Genomic DNA, 18402 nt, shown 5'->3' with positions numbered 1-18402 from the left:
GCTGGGTTGAGAAGCCAGTCCTTGGAGGCTAGGGGTGCTGGGGGCCTTTGGAGGGGTTGCTGCTCCATGGCCCTCGAAGTGACAGCTAGGGAACGGACATGCACATTTCCATCTAAATGCATAGGTTCATCTTTATGTGTTGAAGTCCACAGTCCCACAGTGATGGCTCTAATTGTTATCTTCCACCATAGGATTCGTTCTAGCCTTCTCTCTCTCTGTAACTGTCTCTCCCTTCTCTGATGATGAGAAATCTGGCTCCCGTGGTCTGTAACAGATTTGCTTATTTGAAGGGTGGTGCCCTGTATGTTACCTACCTCTTATCCCGGCTACCCGCCCCCAACCTCCCATGCAGGATCTCCTCTCCTTGCTTGGACCCCAATGCTCCATGTGGGGCCTCTGTGCCCCCCGGGGTGCCCCCCTCCACCCTGCTGGGCCAGGACAGTCTTTGCTCCCCGCTCCACCTTTGATTCCACTCTGGGTTACCGTGGCTCCCTCCTCTCCCACTGTGGTCACCTCTGCTTCAGGATAGGATGGTGGAGAAACAGCAACGTGAAGCAAGGAGAGAATTGCTTGGTATTTTTACCCAAAGATGCACCAAGTGTATAGAGATGGAACCACAGAATCATCGTAACACACATTCAGGCAATCAGGCAGCGAGCCCTAGGTCAGGCTGTAGAGAGGCCTCAGAGTGTACCTGTTTTGGAGTCGCCCCACTTGGGTTCAAATACCAGTGCTGCCCCTGGGTAGCTGGGGCCAGTTCCTGAGCCTCAGTTTCCTGAAACGTAAAATGGGGACATGACAGCGCTTCCCTCACGTTGCTGGTGTGAGGCCTCCATGAGCTAAGGCCAGGGAAGGGCATGCCTCTGCACCTGCCCAATGTACCTGCCCAACGGATGTGCGCTCGGACAACTACCGTGTATTTTTCAGAATTCTAGAAAACAGTGATTCTGCTTTAGAAGGCAGGGCCAGAACGCTGGGTGGGTGTTCCCTGGGCAGCCAGGCTCTCCCAGGCCTTCCTCCTTTGCAGGCTTTTTTTTTTTTTTTTTTTGGCAAGCCCGGCAGCTCCGTCGGGGAGGGTTTCCTGGACAGAGGTCCCGGTGGCCGCTGCCTTAAGACGTGCAGGCCCGGCGGTGGCTGCCACGGCTCTCTGACCCAGGCCACATCAGGCAGCAGCATGGAGCTTTGGGGGGCCTACCTGCTCCTCTGCCTCTTCTCGCTCCTGACCCAGGTCACCACTGAGCAGCCGACCCCCAAGGTCAAGAAAGCTGCAAATGTCAAGAAAGGTAAGGAGTGGGGCAGGGCTCCTCCCCATCTTCCAGGGAGCTGGGCACCCTGTCCTTTATGGCTTCTGATGCTCCTTCCCTTCATTTTCCTTTTTGATAAGTCCAGGGAACTTTTCATGAAATACCCCTGGAGTCTGGGAGAGTTCTCCAGTATCAGGGGCGGTTGTCAGAATTGTAAGGATCACCGACTCTCAGAATGGGAAAGAACCTTCCAGATCTCATCTAAACCGACACCCGCTCCCCCCATTTCCACCCCCCAAATATGTTAAAGAAATCAAACCTTGGGTTTGGCAATGCCAATGGGTTCTGCTTCGTAATCTCCAAACCTGGGGTTACTCCACTATAAAATGGGGATAGTGGCATTTGCCAAAAGGCGTCTGTTTAGGATTTATTGCTACATAGCCCAAGGCCTGGCACCTTGAATATACTTAATGCATAGGGGGTTAAAAAGGACCCAGTTACATAGCGTAAGCGGCCTTGAGAAAACAAAAATTGGGAACCCAAACTTGGATGTCAGAAGCCAGAGGGTGTGCGCTCACTCTGTTGCCTCTGGGTTTGGGGTGTCCTTGGGTTGCCTTGGCTGCAGCAGGGCCTGCCCTTGGAGCCCTGCCTGTGGTGAGGTCACCCCAGGCTGTGTTGAGACAACATTAGCGAAATGCCATGGCAATGAACTGGGCTGTCACCCCCACCGGGCTCCGAGGCTCTGAGAGAGAGTTCCAGGGGATGAGAATGTGGATTTAGGCAGAGAAAGGGGAGGCCAGAGCCAAGAGCCTGGAAGAGGCAAGGCAAGGGGGCGTGGGCCGTCCTCAGGCCACTCTCTGAGCCTCCTCTGTAAACAGACTAGTGGACTGTGGACGGCGCCTCAGGACAGTGGAGACCTCCAGGGCTGTGACAGAACGGAGCAGACGTGTGGGTGACAGATAATGACCTCCAAGTTTTAGTTTATAAAGTTAACAGAAAGTTCAAAACAGAACGGATACCCTGCCGACATTTATTTTGAAAAGCGGGTTTATATACAAATACACATTTCCTTTTACATGCATCAGATTTTTCTGGAAGGATCCACAAGGATTAGAGACAGTGATTACCTCTGGGAAGAAAAACTGGGGGGCTGAAGGCAATCTCAGTTGGAAAGGAGACTGTAATGTTTTGAACCGTTTGGGTTTCTAAAAAGGTACATGCAGATACTACTGCAAAATTTTCCTGAGAAAGACAAGAGTCAATATCACGCGCGATTGTGTCCGCGAGCATTAGCTAAAATTGCCACCTAGTGGTGTTCTTGGTAGAAGAGGCACAGTTCCAAAGGCAAATTATAGAATTTTTAAATATGGAAAACAGTTGCTAATGTCTCAACTACCAGAGATTTAGTATTTATTTAATCATGCAAATCATGTAATCATGTGAAAAAGGAGAAGGTCAGACCAGATGGTGACTTGGACCTCTCCGGCTGTCACACTTGAACCTGGCCCAGGGGGTGTCCATGGAGGTGGCCCCTGGAGGCCCTGGACCCTGGAGGCCTGTGGAACAGCTGACGACACCTGTGGAAGGTTCTGTCCAGCCCTGGCCTCTCGTGGGAACCTGCTTCAGTGTGCTCTGACTCACCTGGTGTTTCTTCCACCTGCTGTCCATATCCACAGCAAATGCTTCCAGAGCGTTTCTCCACCGAGGGGCCAATATATGTGCTGAGCATCCTAGCGAAGGGTCACCACCCTGCTCGTAAGGTGCGAATCGGCCCAGGAACCTCGGTGGTTCTCCCTTGGGCACCAGCACCACCTCAGGAATCCGTTACAATCCAGGAGCCAGGGCCCCACCACGGGAAATGCCGGATCCAGGGGTCAGGGGATGGGGAAGCATCTGCTTTTTTTTTTTTTTTTAAGATTTTATTTATTTATTTGAGAGAGAGAAAGAGAGAGAGAGAGAGCACATGGGGGGGGAGTCAGAGGGAGAAGCAGGCTCCCTACTGAGCAGGGAGCCCGATGCGGGACTCAATCCCGGGACTCCAGAATCATGACCTGAGCCGAAGGCAGTCGCTTAACCAACTGAGCCACCCAGGTGCCCCAAAGCATCTGCTTTTTCCACAAATCTCCAGTGATTCCAAGGAGCCACCAGGATTGAGAATCCCAGGAATAATCTAGTTGTAGGCCCCGTGCACAAAAGTGGGGGAGGGAGTCCAGAGGAGGGGCTACATAGTGGCTGGCATGGGGGTGGGGGGGGTGGACAGATAGGTGGGGCTGGCAAAGGGAATAGAGGACAGCTTGTGTGCCAAGCCCCCACCCTGGCCTCCAGGGTCACCGGAGAGCTCTGGGTGCTTATGGGAACTCATCTGCTCCTGGTAGCATGTGTATCCCTAGCTGGCTGTATAGGGGTCAGCCAGAGGTGAGGTATGTGGGGAAGGCTCAGGTGGCTGGAGCTCTAGTGGCCATGTTGGCCACACCTGGCAGGGAAGCTCAGGTGGGCAGGATGGCCGCAACAGGGGGTCACAGGCCCTCAGAACAGGGACTGGGGGACCTAGAGGGCGTCCATTTCAATCACATGCATCAGGAATCTGAGGCTCAGACACAGAGAGGGGTAGCACAGGGCCTCCTGACTCCTTGCCCAGAGCTGTAGACATTCCCTACTCCTATAGCTTCCTGGGGTGGAGCACTGTTGTTGGTGCCTTCCTCCTTGACGAGGCCCCTTGCACACATGGGCACCTTGATGCAAATTACAAAGGTACCCCTCTGAGCTGCCAAATTGTAGAAAGGCACCCCTTTCTCTGATCTGACCCAGCATAGTCAGGGCAAGGCTTAGACACTAGACATGAACCCCCACTAGTCCCCTCAGCTGAGTGCCTTTGTGCAGTATGCAACTTGCAAAACCTCACCTGGCACCCTGTGCTGGTACATCATGTGACTGGTACAGAGCTGCCCTGAACTTGCCGAGGCAGAGGCCCAGCACAAGGCACACATAACCCCACCAGGCTAGTTTGCCAGCCCTAAACCCTCCCCCCGCCCTTTTTTTTTTCCTTGCTCATCCGGGTGTTATTTTCCTCATATTTGATAAATTACATCACTAATTCTGCATATACAAGTATATTTCTTGCTCGCATTTGTTTCCTGAGAGTCCCCTGCAAAAGCATCTTATGGGTGGACAAAGGTTCTGACCTCATCGCTCGTGACCTTGGACTTCATGCAGGCACAGCTAAATGGACCATGGAAGCACTTCCCCCTGAAGCCCCTGGGGTTTCAGTAAGACTGGGGTCCACCCACAGAGCCCTCCACCTGCACACACACACACAGACCCTTCCCACCTGCCCCTGCCGGCTCCCGCAGAACCAGCTCCCAACAGGCCTCTGGGCTCAGGACGGCTCACGTTAGGGCTCTGCTCTTGTGCTGTCCCAAGGCTGGGGAGGACCAAACCTGGAGCCGTGTGTGCCGGGTCCGGGCCAGCCCTGCCCCCTGCTGGCTCCGCGATCTTGGGCGAGTTGCTTCATCCTGGCTCTGGTTCCCTGTTTGTGAAGCGGGGCTATGGAAGAGATGCATTACGTGGGTCCCAGGGTCGATTGTGAGCCAAGCACCGTTCACATGCTTTCTCTCTCTTAGCCTCACTCTTCTTCAGCGCCCTCTGAGGTGGGGCCGTTATCATCCCATTTCACCGATGAGGAAACCGACTTCAGGGAGGCTGAGCAAGTTACCCCAGGTTACTCACATCCTTGTGACCTCAGGGCCCATGCACCCGTGCACCTGTGCTGTCACACTCAGCCCCGGGCTGGAGCGCATGCCCTGCTGGTCCATGTCCTGTTGCACCGGCCTAGGGAGGGAACTTGGCAGGTCTCGAGGGCGTCTGGCTCTGCTTTGCTCTCCTCTGGAGCTGGGAGGGTGGTTGGGGGTGCACCCCCGGCCCCTGCCAACCCCAACCCCATCGGACCCCTAGCCACACCCCTCAACAAACGCGTGGGTCTCACTTGAGTCGGGGCAAGTGGAGGATGGGTTTCCCAGCAGATGGAGAATCACAAGCAATTACCTAGACTACCGTCAGCGGGGACAGAGAGAACGTCGTCCCAGACGGCAAGGTCTAGGGGCGTCCCTTCCCTTGCCCCCTTGTGGTTGATGGAGCGAGGGCTTATCCCACCCTCTCCTTGCCCCGCCCCCATCCTTCACCGCCTTCTTCACGTGTTTGTGACTGTCTCCATCCTAGATGCTGTGACCCCAAAGATGTTTGAGGAGCTCAAAAGCCAGCTGGACAACCTGGCCCAGGAGGTGGCGCTGCTGAAGGAGCAGCAGGCCCTGCAGACAGGTGAGGGCAGTCGGCAGCCCCTCGGGGCCCGGGCCGGGGTGGCCAGAGAAGGGCTCAGGCCAACAGCACGCCTGTAGTCTCCAGCCAGTACCGGGGCCCCGGCTGTCAGGCCTGCCCTGTAGGCCAAGACACCAGGTCCAGGGAGCCCTCTCCTCTGCCCGCTGCCTCTCGGGCAGATCCCCTGACACGTGTGCATATGGGAATGCTCTCGAAGGACGAAAATTCTCCCACAAGAATGCATTACCACCCACCAGAGGCGTGGCCCCAGGAGCACTGTGTGGAGCTGTTAGGAGCCTTCCTAAGGAGCTCCCAGAGGACCCTCCACTCAGCCAGCCCCCACAGCCCTAAGGAGCCCCGTTAGCTTCACTCCCTGTTGCATCAGCACATTTACGGATGCTGCCACTCGTCATCATCCTAATTATGCCGAGGCAGGGTTTATCCTGCCTGTTTTAAATGGGGGAAACCGAGGCACAGAGAGGTCCTGTTTCTTGCCCATGCTCATCTGGCTGGTTAGTACAGATGAGGACCTGAATGGGAGCCGCCTGCCCGGTCTGTGCTGGGTGAGAGGAAACGTGGGTTTGGGTCTTCCTGGCCCCGCACTCATCAGACAAGCAAGGATGGACGCTGTCACTCGGCTGCAGAGCCTGGGGCCAAGGTCAGATCTCCTCCTGGGCCATCTACTCTCTCTCTCTCTCCACCATGTTCCTTTCATAGCATCTCAGACTCGCCTACTCCTTTGTGACCCTGCACCGGGGAGCCCAGAGAATACAGACTAACAGCAGTAGATAACACACGTGAGCTTCCTGCGGGCCTGGCACTGCTCCAAGGGCTCTACGAACAGTAACTCAGCCTTTGCAGAAAACCCATGCAGTGAGCTTATTACTATAACCCCACCTCCATTTCCCACCAAGACGCGGAGTGTCTTGCTAACAGCTGGCAGGAGCACAGTCTTGTTCTTAGCTCTGCTATGCTGCCTCTCTAGTTATCACCTGGGCCCCTTCTTGGGCAATCTACAAACCTCTCAGTACTCACAGCCACCCTCTCACCTGATGCTTCTCTGACAGCATGTTCCGGGCCTTGGGCCCTCTGCTCCCCTTGTGCCTCCTCAGTGACCTCCAGATCCTTCTCACTGGGCAGTTTGCACCCACTTCCTCGCACCCAGGTCTCTCCTTTCAGCATGCACACTGGCCAGCCTTCTGTCCATCTAAAGGGGCCACACTCTGTCCTTCCCACCACAGGGCCTTTGTACCTGCTGTTCTGGCAGTCTGAATTGCTCCCCCAGATCCACCTACTGTGCACCTCCAGCATTGCTGACTCAGGACTCCCTAATCCCTTGTCTCAATCAGACTCCTCAGTTTTAACTCTCACTAGATGATGTTCTCTCCTTCATCGTATTTATTGCAGTTTGTAATGATCTCTTCATTTGCTGGTTTATGTCTGTCTCCCCCGCTATATGATAAGCCCCAGGACCACAGGGGCCATGTTTGATTGCCTTGTCTCTTCCACCACCTTGCCCAGCATAGTGCCTGCCACATATCAACACTCAGGAAATTTTTGTTCAAGGGCGGACAAACACATGATTTTGTACAACCTGCTTAACATAGCAGGTAGGGTGAAGGGGCTCTAGAAGGGAAGAGTCTATCATGTTTTGGCTTCAAGTAAATAGAACACCTAGCAGTAGCTTAAACAAAAAGCGAGTCTGAGAGTGGGTAGCTGTAAGTTTTTGTTCAGAAGCTTTGCCTCATGGTCCCAAGATGGCTGCCCCAGCTCCAGGCATCTCGACTGCGTTCAAGGCAAGATGTAGGAGAAAAGGTGGCCCAGCCATTTATCAGGAGAATGAAGGTCTTCCATTCCCACCTTATTGATCAGAGCTCTATCATATGACCACCTGTAGCTTTGATGCAAGAATGAAGCTTTTCCAGCCCCTGCAGTGGAGGCAGACAAGGGAGAAGGGGGTTGAGAATGGATGTTGGTTGGGTTGACCAATAGTATCTGCTCCAGAGGGAAAGTTGAGAAGCACAGTGCCATTCTGGGAGACAGTCTCCTCATCTGTAGAATGGAAGGTGTAGGGCGGAGATTGCCAGGCGAGCTCTAAGGTAGAGCTCTCTCAAGTCTAAGCTTTGTGCTTGGGCAAAGTCCATATAACCCAGATGCCACTAGCCCCCTGAGGTGAGGTGATGAGGTGGGGACTTCCTGGCACAAAGCCCCGACATAGGGCAGTCCCATCGTCCCCCCCCCCCCCCCCCCGCCATGTCTGCCCATTCCCTGGAGGTTCACAGCCTCCCATGCTGATGGGGCTCCTCAGAATTCCCCCGCCTTGGGCAGAGCTGACCTTGTCTCTACACTTGCACATCCCCCAGGCACTGGATGTGGCACCCGGGGAAGGGCGGTGACCTTGAGCTAGGGGCTGTCTGCAGCCGAGGGGCTAGCCTCACGACCTTTGGCATGGGGACCTGGGATCTGCATTGGTGTCCATCAGAGTACTAGCCTGGGGTGGGGGTGTGGCTGTCCAGGGCCAGCGATCACGGGGACAACGGGGTGGGTGGGCTGGGCCTGCAGGAGGGTTGGCCGGGCCCTGGAGACCTGGGGTGATGGCCGTCTCTTCCCCCCTCCCCCCACCCCGCAGTCTGCCTGAAGGGCACCAAGGTGCACAGGAAGTGCTTTCTGGCCTTCACCCAGACCAAGACCTTCCACGAGGCGAGCGAGGACTGCATCTCGCGCGGGGGCACGCTGGGCACCCCGCAGACGGGCTCCGAGAACGACGCCCTGTACGAGTACCTGCGCCAGAGCGTGGGCGCCGAGGCCGAGATCTGGCTGGGCCTCAACGACATGGCGGCCGAGGGCGTCTGGGTGGACATGACCGGCGGCCACATCGCCTACAAGAACTGGGAGACGGAGATCACGGCGCAGCCCGACGGCGGCAAGGCGGAGAACTGCGCCGCCCTGGCCGGCGCGGCCAACGGCAAGTGGTTCGACAAGCGCTGCCGCGACAAGCTGCCCTACATCTGCCAGTTCGCCATCGTGTAGCCGCCCGGCCGGAGGGCAGGCTGCGGGGGGCGCCCAGCCCCGACCCCCGCTCGACCCGCGCCCGCGCAAATAAAGCTGGTGCCGCTGGGCCACGAGTGGCTGCGCCTGTGCTGGGCCCGCGGGGCGGAGAGCTCTGGGGAGGAGGGGAGGAGGGGGAAGGGCAGGGGAAGGGGGGAAGAGGGGGAGGGAGGGGGGAGAAGGGGGGAGGGGAGGAGGGGAGGGAGGAGGGAGGGGACATGGAGGAGGTGGAGAAGAGAGGAGGAGGAGGGGAGAAGGTGGAAAGGGGAGGAGACGGAGGGAGAGAGAGCAGGCGGGGAGGAAAAGGGGGAGGAGGAGGGGCGGAGGAGCGGGAGGGGCGATGGAGGAGGTGGAGAGGGGCAGGGAGGAGGCGGAGGGGGAGAGAGGAGGAGAGGGAAGGCGAGCTGGACACACACGCTTCACACCACGAACGGATTCTCAGCAGGAGGACAGAAAAGAATAAGGGGAGACAGAGAACCCCCGACTGGCTGCTGCCTTTTTTCTTTGCAAAACTTTTTAATGTACAATTTCCTACTTACAGAAAAGTTGCGAGAATTCCTGGATACCCTTCACCCAGACCTTCCAAACATTCACATTTCCCCATATTTGCTTTATCCTTTTATTTCTTCCGGAACCATTTGACAGTAAATTGCAGATGTGATTCCCCTTCACCCCGAAATACTGCAGTGTATTCACTCACTGAGAGCAAGGGCATTTTCTTACTTAAGCACAGCGCTATTATCAAAGCTGGGAAATTGACGATGACACATTAATTGTGGAAGTCACAACCCTGATTCCCTTGTCCAGGCTTCCTTTTGTAAACTCCACTTGTGCGTGCCGGGAATCTCGCCAACTCCAGGGAAGGGGTGACACCCCCACCCCCCAGCCCCTCCTGTTGTGTGGATCCATTTCAGGGATGCACTGACATCTGAGTCCTGCTGGGGGCTGAAGGGTGGGGGATAAGATAAGAGCAGAGGCCACCTGCGGGAGAATTTGCATCCCCATCCTTCCCCAGCACACCCTGGGGGCTGGTCTAGGAGCCCAATAGGACCAAACACTGCCTGACTGGTGTGTCCCCTCCTTCCCACTCCTTACGGAGAGCTCCGGGCTAGCAATGACCCCTACCACTTGTTGAGCCCACCAGAGTGCAGGAACTTTCAGTTCGTTGTTTGATCGAAATCTTATCCACCCAGGGAAGTTAAGTGACATCCCTCGGGGTCACACAGCTAGTAAGTGGCAGAGCCAGGATTCACCCCAGGCCTGATTCCCAGGGCCTTGGGCTTTCCACCACCACTGTGATGCTTGCCTCACGTACTGGAACTTTCCTGAAATAAAACATTGGAAAAGTGGCTCGGTGACCCCAGGGGGCTCCTGGCCAGCTCGTGGCATGAACTGGCTAGTGACACCTCCTAGGAGAAGTCTTCTTTGTCCCATCAGCCATGGCATCACTCCACCATCTGCGCCTTTTTCTCCCCAGTCTTTTTAAGTGTGTCTTGCCTTCAGTAATACATTGATGACAGTTTGATTTGCTCCATGGCCATGGGGAGGGAGCTTACTGTGAACTATGTGTGTACTTGTCAGGCAGTCCACTGGGCATTGTCACAGAAAGCCTCTCATGTAATCCAATAATTATGGGAAGAGGTAATAAAATCCACGTGAGGTGCAGAAACAGGCTCAGAAGGCTGATGTAATTTTTTTTTTAAAGTTGGCTCTTTTATTTATTTATTTTTAAAGATTTTATTTATTTGACAGAGAGAGACAGTGAGAGGGAACACCAGCGGGGGGGGGGGGGGAGAGGGAGAAGCAGGCCTCGGGCCGAGGCAGGGCAGGGAGCCTGATGCGGGGCTCGATCCCAGCACTCTGAGATCATGACCCGAGCTGAAGGCAGCCGCTTAACCAGCTGAGCCACCCAGGCGCCCCAGGCTGGTGCAATTTGTTTTAAGACAGGCCCAGAGACAAAGCTGAGACTGAAATCTAGGCCTTGCCACCCTCAGTTTGGGGCTTTTTTTTTTTTAACCCCACGCAGCTATACTTTAGCAAGATGCAGGTGACCAGGGCCTTATCAAAGTTCCCGAAGTGGGTGGCTGCCCGCAAGAGGGCACAATGCCTCTCTGCTCCAGAGCAAGAGTCCCGGTGGAGAGGCTCCACGGCGGTGCCTCGTGGGCAGGCAGCGAGCACTTCCCGCTTCCAGCAGCAGGGGGCAGTATGGGCCAGAGAATCGTTAGGCATCGCTAATTGGCGACAGACGCTCTTCCGTTTGGAACGGAGACCAGTGGACAGCAAACTTGGGGGTACACCTGTCCTGGGATCTTGTTTTTATTTTAACTTGTGACACTTTGTTCCTCATGGATTTTCTTGCACTCATTTTGATTTTTTAAAAATCTCACGTTCAAATATTATTTCTCATGATTACTGAGATTTTTTTTAATTTTAACTTTTTACAATTTTTTTGGTGTTTCCTTAAATTTCGTACCCCAGGCGAGTGCTTCACACAGTGCTTCACTCATCTCACTGGTCCTGGCCCTGGCTCCAAGCTACAAACTTGGGAGAAGTTTCCAAGGCGTATATAAGCAATGATAGGAAGCCGTATTTTAAATTTTCAACTTCTCCTGGAAAGAACATCTCCTAATATTCTCCTGGAACTGACCTCTTTCATAATCATAACCCCTTCTTCTCTTTCCCCTGGTGTGTTGCCTGGTGTGTCAAAAGCTTTGGGGATGCCAAACAAAGGGACAATTTGAAATATTGGTGTAGGTGTTGAGGTTAGGTCAGTTGTTCTCAACTTTGGCTGGACATTAGCATCACCTGAGGTACTTAAAATATCCAATGCTCAGGTTGCACGCTAGACTAATTAAATCCGAATCTCTGGGGAGTGGGACCGGGCACTGGGGGTATTTGAAGCTCTCCAGGTGATAACAAGCCATAGTGGTTGAGAACCATTGGCTACCAGGTTAGGATTTTGGAAGAAACACATCAGCCCCAGAATATCTTCCTCGTTGGTCTGCCTCAGTCTGCATTTCCCACCATTCTAAGCCTTGAGCAGTGATACCATGCACACTAATCAGTATTGACCAAAATAAGTTTGGTTACTTGTTTTATATTGATTTTCACAGGAAGTAGAGGCTCAGTTTGAAGGACTTGGTGTAAGTTAATTTCAGTAGGAAGTAGGCATGTTTATCTAGTTAGGATTAGATTTGGTTGCATATAATGGAAAAATCCCAAATAACAGGGCCTTACCACAGAAATCTGGAGGTAGATAGTCCAATGCTGGTATGGCATCTCTTTGGTCATAGGGGATTCAAGGTTCCTTTTATTTTCCCATTCTACCATTCTAGTGTGTGCTTTCCATCCTTGAGGTCACCTCATGGTCCATGATGGCTGCTGGAGCACCAACCATTATTATCCACATTCCAGGCATCATCAAGTAAAAGAATATGGGAGAATGGGCAAGAAAGTTCCAGTCAGCTTCCTTTAAGGAGCCTTCTCTTTTCCTTATATTTCATGGGCCAGAACTTTGTGAAATGCCTATCTACACAGAAGGCTGAGAAGTACAACCCTTTAGGTACCTTTGCTCCTCAAAATCAAACCTCTTTAAGGAAGAAAGGGCAAATAGTAGGTAACTAGCAGTTTGTAGTTGAAGCATGGAGCCACTGCAGACCCAGAGCTTGACCGTGGGAGGGAACTAGAAGCTAGAGGCAGAATTAAGTGATTTTGAAGAAGAAATGATGATTCATTCATCTGGTTCCCAAAAACTTGCTGCTGTGGGTCTTTCAACAGGAGAAGCTTGTTTTCAGTTGGGCGGCTGGGTCAGGCCCTAGCTCCTTTTTCAACAATTCCTAGTTCCTAAGCACAGCTGTCTCAGCCTTACTTTTGGGTCAGTCATCTCCCAGGGCAGCCCTCTTCCTCAAGAGGCCAGATCTAGAAGGCCGTGATACCCAAGGTGCTTCCTGCCTGCCCCTGTCCGGATGGTAGAACAAGTCTGGAGTCTTGTGCCTACAGGGCATAACTTGGCTGACCCTGGCTGCATTCTGTGAAGCTTTCTTTTTCACTCCCCTGGAGAGTTAGTTGCACACTGTATCAGTTATGGTCTCAGCAGGAAGGAGAATCCAACTGGGTTCAAAGGACTATAAGGAAGGACGACGGGCAGTCCTCCTTTTGCACGGTCTGATCTAGGTGAATTTCAATTATCACTAATTTTAATCATTTTAAATTATGCCAGGCCCCCAACAAGCCGGTTAAAATTTCAGTTACACTGGTATAGTAACTGTGAGCAAGTGCATAAAGCTTCAATTGTGAAGGTCTAGTTGGACTGCTAGCTCTTTAGTCCAGAAATCACTACGTGAACGGCAGATACACAGTGTGATCGGTGACCAGTCATGTCACCTCTTTCCAAGACAGTGGGTGACTGGCCACTACATATCGGTTACTCAGTTCATGCACAGCCAGCAAAGCATGCAGTTGGGGTGCCTCGTCTCCCACGGATGAACTCAGGGGACATTTTACAAAGATGGATAACAAACAGGGAACTGGCCAATAGAGATGAAAATGCAGCAAAGCAATGAAACGTGATAGAAATTGGAATGTAGATGGGAGTCAGGAACAGGCAAGGCACTTGTTCAAACTCCTCCTGGCAAGACTTTCCAAAGAAATACTTTCTCAAAGGCTGTATTGTTTCAAATTAGTGAATTTAATATTTGTACTACTTTTTCTCTTAGCAACGGTAATGTTTTCACAAACCTTTTGAAAGGTGAGTCGTAATTTTCCCCACGGATCATTAAGGTTATTTTGCACAGTTGCAACTTGCTTGGTCCTTTTTACAGCCTCCAAAAGCATGGTGAGGACCCCTATATTTAGAGAGATATGGGGGCGCCTGGGTGGCTCAGTCAGTTTAGCATCTGCCTTCGGCTTAGGTCATGATCCCAGGGTTCTGGGATGGAGTCCCGCATCAGGCTCCCTGCTCAGCGGGAAGCCTGCTTCTCTCCCCCTCTGCCTCTCCCCCCGCTTGTGCTCTCTTGCACACTCTCAAATAAAATTTTTTTAAAAAATAAAAATTAAAGAGGCGGGTGTTCTCAGCAAGTGAGCAAGGGAAAGCGGGGCATTCTGAAGCCAGCCACGGCGGGGAGCACGCTGTAGGCCAGGAGGATGGGTCGCAGGGGTGGGTGTGCAAATAGTGCCACTGGAGCCTCAGAGCAGGAACACATGGGGAGAGCTCTGCGCAGAGGGATGCAGCCACAGCCAGAAAATGCAGGCCAGCGCCCAGAGGGGGACTGGGAGAAATATCTTAACACCAGCCTCTGTGGGCCTCCCCCGTCCCCCCTCCCCTTCCCCCCAGCTTGGCAGGTGCTTCCTTCCCACTGGGTGCACCCGGCTGAAAGGCAGGCGGCAGTAGGTCCAGGCAGGCAATGCAGTCTGGTTGGGCTCCCAGGGCAAATGACAGAGTAGCGGTGGGCGGAGCCTGGAAAGGGGCGGAAGTACACTTAACATGCATTGACATTTTTATGTCCATGCCCTGCAGTCCAGGGCAAAGTCACCTGCATCTCTGGTGCTCAGTGCTAACACATTCCCTTGGTAAAGACTAAGTGAACACACATGGGAATGTGGGGTTCCATTCTTCCAACACAGGGCTCCTGACATCTGCACCCTGGAATTCCCTCGGTGCTGCTTGTCATACTGGCTGGGACACAAAACACAAACAGGGTCAACAGGAAGGAGAAAAAGCGAACTCAATGTTTTTCAGCCAGTGTTTATAGGGAAAATTTCGAGGGAGAGTTCCCCAAACTCGGTAGATTTTCAGCAAGATGGGCTGGGAAAGTTTCAAATTACATTCTAAATGCAACAGACAGAATGTCAGGGCGGGCGTGGGTACATCTCAGATGTTACTGCATATAAAGCATATTGCTTGGAATCAACTGTTCAAGCATTTTGCTTTCTGTCATGAGTTTCTGTAACTTATATAAGGCATTTCGTGTGCTTTAGCTACATCTCTGGAAATCTCTTGGGGGTCTGGGACCCTTGTTAAACAAAAACTCGCTATCTAAATAGAAAGGAAGCGCCGGTTGGCCTTCAGCAGAATGCCAGGCTTTTTGCAGCTCTGTTGCTCTGAGGCTGATTCCGGGAGGAGCATCTCCATCCAGGGGGCCCCAGGCCCCGGGGGTCTCCCCACGAAGTCCATTTTGCTGGCTTCCTTGCCAGAGGGTGAAGAGGATCGGTTGGGCAGTTTCTCAGCCTCAGCACTACTGACATCTGGGGCTGGATAACCCTTTGCTGAGGGTGCCGTTCTGTGCATTGCTGGACGCTCATCAGCATCCCTGACATCCACGCACTAGATGCCTGCAGGGCCGGTTGCAGCTGCCACAGCCCAAGTCTGCAAAATCACCCCCTCCCCACCACTGAGAGGTTAAGAAGCAGTGAGAGAAGAGGGTCCCAGCGAAGCCCTCACAGAAAAGAGCCGGGCAAAAAATAGCTGAGGCAGACCTTATTTGTCTGATGCTCCAAATTCAGGGACTTATAAAGAAACCGTATTTCCCAAGCCAACATTCAGTGCACGTGACTTCAGGGAGGCTTTTTAAAGAAAACACTCTTCTGTGAGTTTATTTCTTCACCAGCAGTACACAGGTTGTACATTTGTGTAGGGGTTTTCCTCCCCTCCTCTCTTCCCCCCTTTAATTCTCACGGCCATCTCCCTCAATAAAGCTCTTGCATGTCTAATCCCATCTTGGCCCCTGCTTCTAGGAGGATTTAAGCTGGTTCAATGACTCAGTGGTGCTGCCGACGGAGGCCCCGTGTGCCCCCCACTCAGGGGGTGCGGCTCCGATGGCTACAAGAGAGCGGGCCGCAAGAAGCAGAGTGGACTGACAGCCTTGGCTGCCAGCGGCCCCCGCCTTCGGGACAGGAGGCCTGGCTGCCTCTGGGGCAATGACTGAGCAAGGCAGAGGTGCGGCAGGGGCTCGGTGGGGGCCCCGGTGCCACACCCTTCCCACCCAGTGCCGCCCTGGGGACTCCTCTAATGGGGAAGTTCAGCCTGCAGAGTCCCCAGTGGCCTGGCCAAGATTTTCTCAGAATTGCACTGCGGCCTGGGGCCTGGGGCCCTTCCTCCTAGTGCTCTCCCTCTCTGCTTAAGCAGGGGGGCTGGGCCTGTATTGCAGAGGGCTCCCCCTGCCTGTTCCTGCTCCCTCAAACCCTTGATCCCTCACAGGTGTTTCCCCAAATAACCCTCTTGCACTTCTAATCCTATTTTGCTGTCTGCTCCTCAGAGGATCAGACAAGTAATGGATTCCCTTCACTACACAAATGGACTTGTATAAACCCAGATTGTTTGTAGCAAAACTATATCCCAGGTAATCGAATAGTGATACTTAGTACCAGAAAATTGGGATGTATGGTCACGCCCCCCAGGTTTCCTGAGAGTGGACTGTATTTCTAAGTCAGGATTATCTGTACTAAGAAGGGCCCCTGCTTACTGCCTTCCCTACCCCTTTACTGGGACTTTCTCCAATAATTCAGAAGGCACCTGCACATGAGTGGTACCCTAATTCCCCCTCCTCCCCACGTGCCCCCCCCCCCCCCCGCTTGCCGCCCCTGCCAACATGGCTTTGGAATCCCATTCTCTCGAGAGAGAAAGGGCACCCTGGATCCGTTCAGGTGACAGAGATATGAATACTCTAAGCTAAGCTGCTATCCCCCCCACCCCAAATCCCCCTCCTTATTCTCATCTATCCTTTCTTCCTCTTCCAGGGAAATGACCCTTATCCCACCATGAAGATATAAGATAGGATAGAGAGAAGGCTGCAACTTGAAGGTCAAGGCTTTGCCTTTGCAGTGAGAAAGAGGAAAGTAGTTCCTGGCAGCAGGCTCCGACCAGCCTGGGGCTCACAGCTAGACTGCGACGTTCTGCTGCTGAATAGAGCCGATCTCACGGATCACATCAGGCAAGGTCTTCCACAGTCATGTCTGAGGGCAGACAAAATCAAGGCCCCTGTGTAAACCCCCAAACCCACCCAACGTCCCCCACTCCCAGCTAACGCAAGTGATGGCTGTCTCTTTACCAACCACAGCTTTAGCTCCGCTGTTTTTGTCTCAGCTTCTATATAAAAATCAAGATACCCAATCATAGAATAGATCCTGCTTTCTTGGAACTGCCCCCACAGTCCTTAACACAAGTTCTATTCTAACTCCCTTGTGACACCTTCAGACTGAGATGCCCCTCGACGCCTCATCTAGACACGTATGCAGTCTCCCTCATTGCAACAAATCAGTAAATCCAACTTTGTTCCTGGTGGTCTTTGGCTGTGGGCAGAGACAAGTGGTCCACAGGTGGCCAGGTACTGGCTTGTCCTGGGACTTCAGCTCCTGGGCCTGTTTCCAAGGTGCCGCATCCATCCTATGAGCGAAAAAGAGAAGAAACTGAAGGCAAGACAATGACCGGAAAAAAAAAAGAAAGAAAGAAAAGAAAAGAAAAGGCTTCATATATACAGCTGAGGTGTAGATGAATCTCCTGACTCTGGTTCCAATTCTAACTAGTTGCTCTGCGGCCTTGAACAATTCATACAAAAGTGGAGCTACATGTATCCTTCAGAGGCCTGCAAAGTAAGTTTTAAACAAGTCAAGGATGAGAACAAGCGGGCCCAAGGGCCGGCATACAAAAAGCACTTGCTCGTGGCTGGGAGGAACTGGCAGGGTGAGGGAAAAATGGAAGGTACAGAGAACATGATGGTCAAAGTCTGATCATCTCAGGGAGAGAGAAGAGCTAAGAACATCAGAGGGAAACAGAGCTGTACATGGAACCTAGGAGACAGAGAAAAGGGGAGGCCAAGTTCATCCTGACTGGGAATCCTCTGCCCTTGAAGTATTCCTCAGCCAAGGGAAAACAGATCTGGGGAGAAATGGTGTGGGGCTGGCAAGATTGGGCAGAAAAGCACCGAGGGAGGGGTCAGGGAGAAGAGAGAGGGACATCCACCCCCGGGGAATGGAGTTCAAAGTCCACCTCTGAGTGTGAGCTGAAGCGGGAGCCCCAGATGGGCAAGGGCTCCCCTTACCTTTATGTGTCAGAAGGAAGCTAGACTCCAGAGCAGGTGCCAGGGCCCAGCCTCCACAGCAGCCTTTATCCAAGACTCCACCTTGGGTTCTCTGAGCAGCCACCAATTTAGAAATGTACAGGCCTTTCAAGAGAAACAACAGATCAATAACGAGGGTGGCCTTCCAGAGACTCAAGAGGCCAAAATTAACAGCCCAACGTCGAACGGGTGAGAGGAAGCAGTTGTTAGGAAAACAGATGCTTTCAAGGAGGGACGAGACGAAAGGGGCCATGAGCTCGAAGACGAGCAACGGAGAGGTGCCTGGATGGGTTTCCGCACTTCCCACCTGCGCCCGGCTGGAGCCGGGGCAGGTGCGCAGGCCGACCACTGCCCCCAGCAGGAGGGCCCCGAAGCCTCGCCGTCCTCGCACACCGCCACCCTTCCGAGCTGCGGCCTTGAACTGTGGTTGGGAGATGCATGCTCACCCCCGCCTCCCAAAAAAGCGGGCCCAAACCGTGAGGTGAGGTGTCTGCTAGAGCAAACCTCTTCTGTCCTCAGTGGTGAAAACGTTCGCCAGAAACTCACTCAGCAAGCCCGTGGCACAGTTTCATGGATAAACGGGCTCGTTCTCCATCCGCCCACGTCCTCGACTGGGGTCCTGGCGTTTCTTTATTCGCACGCCGCCGCCGAGGCCTAAAACCTGCCTTCAACGCGCTTCTGCCCTCCGATCAGTGCCCTCTACCCGGAGGCCCACGTGCAAGGCGCCTTTGCGGGCAGGGCCGAGC

General features: G+C 53.4%; 1 protein-coding gene across 1 annotated transcript; it reads left to right on the top strand.

Annotated features, from left to right (window-relative positions):
* Window positions 1-1067: 1067 nt before the first annotated feature.
* Window positions 1068-8695, top strand: CLEC3B (C-type lectin domain family 3 member B). Its single transcript, XM_028126869.2, has 3 exons — window positions 1068-1283; window positions 5460-5558; window positions 8185-8695. Exons 1-3 carry the CDS (start codon window positions 1175-1177, stop codon window positions 8583-8585), a joined length of 609 nt encoding a protein of 202 aa, XP_027982670.1. The 5' UTR covers window positions 1068-1174; the 3' UTR covers window positions 8586-8695.
* The last annotated feature ends 9707 nt before the right edge of the window (window positions 8696-18402 follow it).

This window comes from Eumetopias jubatus, unplaced genomic scaffold (genome assembly GCF_037043125.1).
Source record: "Eumetopias jubatus isolate StellerSeaLion01/CBP00866 unplaced genomic scaffold, mEumJub1_p1.0 scaffold_1, whole genome shotgun sequence".
Classification (NCBI taxonomy): domain Eukaryota; kingdom Metazoa; phylum Chordata; class Mammalia; order Carnivora; family Otariidae; genus Eumetopias; species Eumetopias jubatus.
This window is presented reverse-complemented; position numbering and strand designations above follow the sequence as displayed.